General features: G+C 36.2%; 1 protein-coding gene across 3 annotated transcripts in view; it reads left to right on the forward strand.

Moving 5' to 3' along the window:
• The window catches only part of SLMAP (sarcolemma associated protein), a 178,636-nt gene that overhangs the window by 117,857 nt on the left and 52,638 nt on the right, over nucleotides 1–8,141 (forward strand). For 2 of the 3 annotated variants that reach the window (XM_006862073.1, XM_006862072.1), the window contains one exon: nucleotides 109–171. The exons of the other annotated variant lie outside the window; for it this stretch is intronic. In XM_006862073.1, the coding sequence (XP_006862135.1) occupies nucleotides 109–171 (63 nt within the window). The remainder of the gene's footprint in view (nucleotides 1–108; nucleotides 172–8,141) is intronic. 3 annotated transcript variants of the gene reach the window in all.

The following is an 8,141-nucleotide window of genomic DNA, read 5'->3' on the forward strand; positions in this document are numbered from 1 at the left end:
GTCTTATTCAGTAATGTTTGTAATTACCTTTCCACTTTCCTACCTTTGTGGTTGGTTTTCAAAGACAACAACAAACTTTATCCTTAAAGGTGTTTCTTTCTTTATTAGAGCACTTGCTTTCAAAGAGTGGCGGGGACTGCACTTTTATTCATCAGTTCATAGAGTGCCAGAGTGAGTACAGAGTATTTTTCACATTGATTTTAATGAAGTCAGGTTCTAAAGCTAAAAAATGAGTGTTTGTTACAATGAGAAGTGCATTAAGGGCCATCTTCAGATAGCAGCGAGATTTTTTATACTATTGTGTCTCTCTTTTGAGAAAAAATGATATTTCTGTTGCTGAGCATTTTCCTGGAGCTGAGCATTTCCTAATAGCCACAGAGAGACAAAGAGCGGGGTTTTCAAGCTTTTTATTAAAAATCAGTACTGCACAGGAAATAAAATAGAACATTGGACTTCTAAACTTTTTGTGCAGATACCTAGTGAAGAGATACCTTACCTGTCTTAGTTCTGTTACAGATTTGATGTGTGAAGTTTTTGAATAAATTTCTGAAATGATTAAACAAAGCCATAAAGATAATTATTTGGGCACTCAATTCTGAAAATGGCCCTCAGGGTATGAGGAGCTTTCTGGGGAAGTACCAGACATACCTCGTTTTATTGTGTTTCACTATATTGTGCTTCCCAGATGCTGTGTTCTCTACAAATCAGAGGTTTCTGGAAACCCTGCATCAAGCAGGTCTATATAATTTTGCAGCAGCCTGTGCTCACTTCATGTCTGTGTGTCACATTTTTGTAATTATCACAATATGTCAAGCTTTTTCCTAATTCTATTGCATCCTTAACAGAGTACAGTATAGTGTAAACCTGGTTTTTATATGCACTGGGAAACCAACAAGTTTGTGTGACTTGCTCTGTTGTGATATGTGCTTTATTGTCATGTTCTGGAACTGAACAAACAATATCTTCAAGGTATGCCTGTAGTAGCAATAGGTTGTCTTACAGTCTGTCATCAACTACCTACACTTAGGGAGTTGCATGTGGCTGTCTTTAACAGTATTTATAAAGATAACCTAAATAGTTTGGGTTTTGAGGGTATTTAGACCTCTGGTGAACTCTGGACAAAAATACCTTGAATTTCCTTTTGCTTGAAAATTACATAGCTGCTCAAATCTATAGTTATCATGAGGGAGTAGTATCTCCTGGTCTTGTTAGTGACAGCTGAAGGTCACATGTGTTAAACGTTTGTAGATGATGTCTATACTTGTTCATATCAGACATTTTGTCATGCATTTTTTTTCTATTATCTCTCTTTTTGAAATGAATAGTTTTCCAAGTTATGATTATTAACCTGTTTTGTTCATAAGTATGCCATGCCTACTCTCTCCCCTCTCCCAGAACCTCAGGAGCACATAAAATAACAGAACTGTAAGGATCACAGCTAGTAATTACAGCAGATGCAAATTCAATAGGTCAAATATTATACTCCTTAGAGATGCATCATGGGAACTTGGAATTTCATATTACAGTTTTAGAAGCTATTCTGTTTTTATTACTATAATGTTCAATTTAAATTTAATGTTAGTTTAAGGCAGTTTATTTAATAAAAATGACATATTGTCCTTTTAAAGTATATCCAGAAACAAAGGTTAATTTTGTTTTATATTTTTACCTTCTGATACTAAATTTCTCTTTTATAGGAAAATAGCATAGGAATTTGAGACAAAGTAATTGATACCCACTGAAATAACTTAAAGTAATATATATAATTTAAAATTCTCTGGAAGAACTTTATGTTTACATGTGATCATTTCTTTGATACATTATTTAGATTTCTGAGCTTTTGGAATTAATATTTTGAGCTCAGAGAAATAAGAGAATTTACCAAAAAATGTTTTAGTGAGTTGCAATTTGCAAAAATCCTTTGTTTAGTTTATTCGTATTACTTCCATACCCCTCAAACAAAAAAAAAAAAAAAAAAAATTAAATATTTTTTATGTCCAATTTCTTATTTTAAACATTGTTATAAAATTATGAAATATTTAGCTATAGTTACACAGAACAATATCTGTTTTAAATAAAAATGTGTGGAGATTTTTATTATATCATAGTTGTAGGCAGCAAATGAACTAAATAAATATTCATAGGTCAATTACCCTAAATCACCTTCAGTGGAGCATTAAACAGTTAATAACAGTGCTGATTATGAAAGTTACATTGTACTTGCTCGGGAAAATATTAATTATGTGATACATAGAAAAATCAGAATATAAAACCCTGTTCTGTGGACAAAGAACAGAAAAGTTAAAATAATATTCATTGACATCTGAATGTATGGGGTCCCTGAGGGCAAATAGTGAAAGTTTGGACCAGATGTTTAGGTACCTGGGAATATATGCCATTATCCAACTGTATTTGGTGCCTGAGTAGGAAGTAGAAAGGGTTTAGTTACTGAGGATACCTCTTGCATCTCAAAATCTTCTAACTCTGTTCAGTTCTTTAAATTTAGATAACCAGAATTAGAACAAGGACATTTTATTATTTTATGACAAGCTGTTATCATAGAAATGATTGTGTTTAATAGGTATTAGCACAAGCAAGGTAAATTCAGCAAAAATCTAACTCAAGTAAACTTGTTATCAAGTACCTTTGAAACAATTTTAGATTATTTATTAACAAGTACACATACTGTTGCCATTATTTTCACTTAATTTCTTTAATCGATTTATGATTTTGATTCTGAAGTAAAGATTGTGTGGTAATTGTCATGTTCTTTACGGGTTTAAAATCCTGTTAGTACCTGGTTTTCATTATTTACTGTAATTATATAATGTACCTCATTTCTTAAAAATTAGAGAACAAATAGTTCAATTCTATATGATCTTCTTATCTATCTTTATTGGCAGTTTTCTGTTTATATGCATGAATCTGTAAGAGAGATTTGGATTTACCCTCTTCATTTACAAGGTGATTTTGAGGAAAAGAAATCAGTTGGAACACTTTTCAGTTTGTTTTCCTTTTATGGTAAAACAGACTGTGTTTCTTTCGCTTCTCTTTTAGGAGAAGAGCTTTTAATCCCAGGCAAAGAAATTAGACTTTGAACAGATTTAAATATGACCTTTTGCCTAATTCCAGAACCATGAAGTAAATAATTCTGTGTAAAAAGAACTTCACCACCAAGAACCTAGAATTATCAAGTAACGTTTAGTAAAACCTGCTAAAATGTTTAAGCAAACTCCTCATTCCATTTTCTCTGAGACATTTAGTTACTCAAGGCTCACCGTATAAACTTAATGCATACACTGAGACTGTTGTTCTGCTAAAGATGCTTTCAGAGTTAATATATTGTATACCTCAGTTTCATGGAGTCCTCGTGTGGCACTGTAGACTAAGCGCTGGACTGCTAACCACAAGATCGGTGGTTCTAGGCCACAAGCCGCTCCTTGAAAATCCTATACAGGGTCACTATGAGTCAGAACCAATTCCATAGCACGTAACAACTCAGTACATACTCCATGAAGTCTAGCACTTGTCTCGCTTACATTCTGAGTCAAAAGATGGAGGTTCTAAGAATATAGAGTCCTGCCCTCATGGTAGCACTTGGTGGGGATAAAGTGTAAGACCGCCCTCTCTCTGAGCTGGCTGCTTTCCTGTAGAGGGCAGAGGCATCACTGCTGGGTGCCACAGACACTTTCTCCAGAGGAAAAGAAGGAAATGCTTCCTTCTCCCAAGGACAGCTCCCTCTTGATAGTGGAGTTAAGTGTCCTGAAATAAGCCGGATGTCTGTGTATTCTTAATTCATCTTGTTAATGGGATAACTTACCTGTCTTTTATTGTTATTTGGCAAAAATGTAATTCTCTTAATATTTCATGGTTTTTTCCTAGGTTTTTCTACTTTTCCCACTTCCCCACCCCGCATTTTGAAATTACAGCCACTATTAGTGACTGCTTCTCTCATTTTCCCCTCCTTTCCTTTTTGAGGCCTTGCTCTCAAAAAGAAATTCCCTTATTTGGAGTAATGCATTGAATTAGTGTAGCTCTGTGACTGAATGTTTACTTTTCATCACCCTATGAATAGGCTCAGCCTCTCTGAACAATTTCATAACAATTTCAGGATTGCATGTTCTACTGGAAACAGATTTTTTAATGTTCATTTCTTAACCTGTGTTTCTCTAAGTCAAAGGAGTTTATTTGTGGCAGAAAATAGAAAACACTTGTTGTGGTTCTCTTTTAATAGTAGTCTGTGTCCCTATTACAGGAAAATTCTAAGTTTCAGATAAACATTGTTTTGATTTTTCTTTCTTTGTTCTTCCTTATTACAGTCTATATTGGAGGGTTTTTTGTTGTTATTTGCACTGATTATTTCCAGAGAAATGTTTTGCCAGATTTTCTCCTAGTGTAATTGCACAAAGGGTTATCTTACCCTCATGCCAACAGTGTTTTGGTATGTAGGCTGCTCCTTTTTAAGAAAATCTGTTTCCAAATTCTTGAAATTCATTCATTTCTTTTCATTTTCATTCTATCCTTAAATTCTTAATCTTCTTCCCTCCATCTCTTATAATTCCTAATTTTTAGGTTTTAAGATCAATAGCGTCTGAAATTGTTTTTATGAAAAGGCAGACTTCTTTTCTAATAGGAAGAGTTGCTTTAACTAATTTTATTTTGCCATAGAAATTAATAATCTTGTGAAAGTCTGTATTATTAAAATTTGGTAACTTTATAAACATTAAAGTTGGAAAAAGAGATGGACTTGTCCCACACATTCTAAAACTGTTTTTCTAAGTTGTAAATTGCTGCTCTGTCAAGGGAAATAAATTGTTGGCTAGATGTTGAGTGCCGATTGTTACTTTTTACATTGCTTGTATCTTTAATCTAATTAAGTTACACTGAAGGCATTGTTGTAAATCAGGGTTCCAGGAATTACTGAAATACAAATTGGTATCTTTCAAGAAACTGATATAGCACTGGAAGCGCTCACTCATCTATGCTAAGAAATATGAAAGACAGCTATTTAGCCAGTTGATTGGAATAGATCAATATCTGTAGCCATTCCAAAGAGAGGTGACCCAATGGAATGCAGAAATAATTGAACAATATCATTAATATCACATATAAGCAAGTTTTTGTTGAAGATACTTAAAAAAAAAAAAGTTGCAACTGTACATTGACAAGGAGCTGCCCGAATTTCAAGTTGGATTAAGAAGAGAACGAGGAACTAGGAATATCATTTCTCATATCAGCTGGAATTTATTTGGAAGCAGAGAATGTCAGAAAGATGTTTACTTGTGTGCTTTATTGACTATGAAAAGGCTTTCAACTGTATGGACTATGACAAACTATGGATCACATTGTGAAGAATAGGTATTTCATAACACTTAATTGTGCTCATGGTGTCCTGGTGTGGTGTGCTGTAGGACAAGCACTGAATTGCTTACCGAAAAGATCGTGGTTCATACCTACCAGCCGCTCTTCAAAAGCTCTACGCAGGGTCCCTATGAGTCAGAACTGACTTGATGGCTCATAACAATAACAGCATTTGTTCTCATGAGCAACCTATATATAAACAAAGAGACAACTGTTAGAACAAGGAGATGTTGAATGGTGTGAAATCAGGAATCGTGTGTACCAGGATTGTGTCCTTTTACCCTGTACAGGGTCGCTATGGGTCGGAACTGACTCGACGGCACTTAACAACAACAACAACTCAATCTATATGCCGAGCAAATAATCCAAGAAGCTGGGTTATATGAAGAAGATTCTGGCTTCAGGATTGGAGGAAGATTCATTAACAATATGCAATATGGTGATGATACAACCTTGCTTGCTGAAAGCGAAAAGGACTTAATATACTGATGGAGATCAAAGACCACACACAGCCTTCAGTATGGGTAGCACCTTAATGTAAAGAAAACAGAAACCCTCACCAGTGAACCAATAAATAACATCATGGAGAAAAGATGGAATTTGTCAAAGACTTCATTTTTCTTGGCCACCATCAACAGTCATGGAAGCAACAGTCAACAAATAAAATGACATATTGCTTTATGCAGATCTGCTATACAGGACCTCTCTGAAGTGCTGAAGAGCAGAGATATCGGTTTGAAGACTGAGGTGCATCTGACCCAATCCATTATATTTTCAATTGCCTCATACGCAGGTGAAAGTTGGACACTGAGTAAGGCAGACTGTAGAAGAATCAATCCATTTTAGTTATGGTTTTGGAGAAGAATATTGAAAGTACCGTGGATTTCCAGAAGAGCAAACAAATCTGTTTTTGGAGAAGGACATCATGCTTGATAAAGTGGAGGATCCTTGAAATAAAAGACCACCAAGGAGATGGATTGACACAGGAGTAACAGCTCAAGTGTAACAACAATTATGAGGGTGTTACAGGACCATGCAGTCTTTTGTTTTGTTGTGCTGTGAGTCAGAACGAACTCGACAACACCTAAAAACAACATGGGATTCATCCATGTTTTTATATTAATAATGTCATCCATGTCATCTTTGTGATGACATTGGAGTCCTGGTGTGGCTTTGTGGGATAATGCGCTGGACTGCATGGTTGGTTCAAACTGCACATCAGTGGTTTGAGCTTACCAGCTGCTCCTCAGAAACCCAATATAGAGTCTCTATGAGTTAGAACTGACTCCACAAACACTGACCAACAACAGTCATGACTTTATTTGTTAAATGAAACCCAGTCTTAAGAGCTAGAACTATTTGCCAGGTTTACAGGTGTAGCAGCAGATGAGGTAGCTCTTTTATGTTAACCTACTCCTCTCTTCCATCAGTTTGTTTAAGATCCCGAGGTAGCCGACATCAGGATCTGATAGTGCTTCTTGTTTAGTGTTGTAGCTGTCATGTCAGGAAAATGGCTGTTAGGTATTAAGAACTTAATTCTCTTCTTGGCATGCCTGTGTTCCGTTTGATCTTTTCAATTCATTGTTTGCATTGTTGTTCATTTTTATTTTGTCCCACATAGTAATATGGTTAGTACAGGATTTATTTCTGTCGACCAAGAAATAAATTTGGTTCTGTTCTATTCAGTCTTCAGCAAGATTTGACAGGTTTTGCAATTCCATCCTATGTTTTCTGACTAGTCTAAGTCCTTTGATGATGGTTCTCAGATGTTGTTAAATTTATACTGTTATACCGGTCAATTCTACTCCTTGGTAGATTGCTTCCAGACATGCCTGCATATGTGCAAAAATGAATTACTGTTGAGTTGACTCCAATTCATTGTGATTCTTTGTATATCAGATTAAAAATGTGTTCCATTGGTCACCGGCTGATTTTTGGTGGGGTAGATCTTCAGGTCACAGCAGCATGTTTTTTGTTTTGTTTTGTTTGTTTGTTTGTTTTATGTTTTATTGTGAATTATATGGTAGTTTACATGGGAGAACATTAGTTTTATATTCATTCTATCTTATATCATTTCATTGCCATGGTTACAATCCCCTCCATGCATCATCAACTAAAGGATATACCCTGCAAGCCTGCCCCCTACACTACCCCCTCCCCTTCCCCCTCAGTCTTTAGCACACAGCCCCTCTCCCTCTCTGGATCTAAAACCCCAGCTGCTCCATCGCTTCACGTCATTATCTCTACCTCCATCTCAGGCATCACTACTTCTTTGGGTAGGGTCCACTCTCGGCTCTTCTCCGTTGATGGTCGTAGGGAACTCCGTTTCAAGACTGGAAAGTTAATCACTCCCTTCCTTGCTATAAAACGTCTACCTTTACATTTCCAACCCTCACAACCAGTCCAGTCCTGATAACAATTATTCACTATGTATCACAAGAGACCCATCTGCATTTCATTTCATCAGCTCTGCCTCGACAGATTGGGTACTACTCCCTGGAGATTTTGCCTTCCTCCAGGCCCCCTAGCTCTGGGTTCCCTCTTGAATGCTTGTAAGCCAGTCACTTATTGCCTTTGCAGCCACCCCCCCCCACCCCACCCCCATTTTGAGTAGCCAATGTCCAAGTTGCCCATCCCTGTCTACTATGTGTATAGAGGGGGTGGGAATGATTCTTGCTGTAAGGATTTGTTCCTTCTTTTGAGCTACTGCATCCATAGGTGTAGGTCAAGTTAATCAGATTGTATCAGATTACTCTTTTTTTCCTCTTCTTTCTTCTTCT

This window comes from Chrysochloris asiatica, unplaced genomic scaffold, assembly GCF_000296735.1.
Source record: "Chrysochloris asiatica unplaced genomic scaffold, ChrAsi1.0 scaffold00046, whole genome shotgun sequence".
NCBI classification, from domain to species: domain Eukaryota; kingdom Metazoa; phylum Chordata; class Mammalia; order Afrosoricida; family Chrysochloridae; genus Chrysochloris; species Chrysochloris asiatica.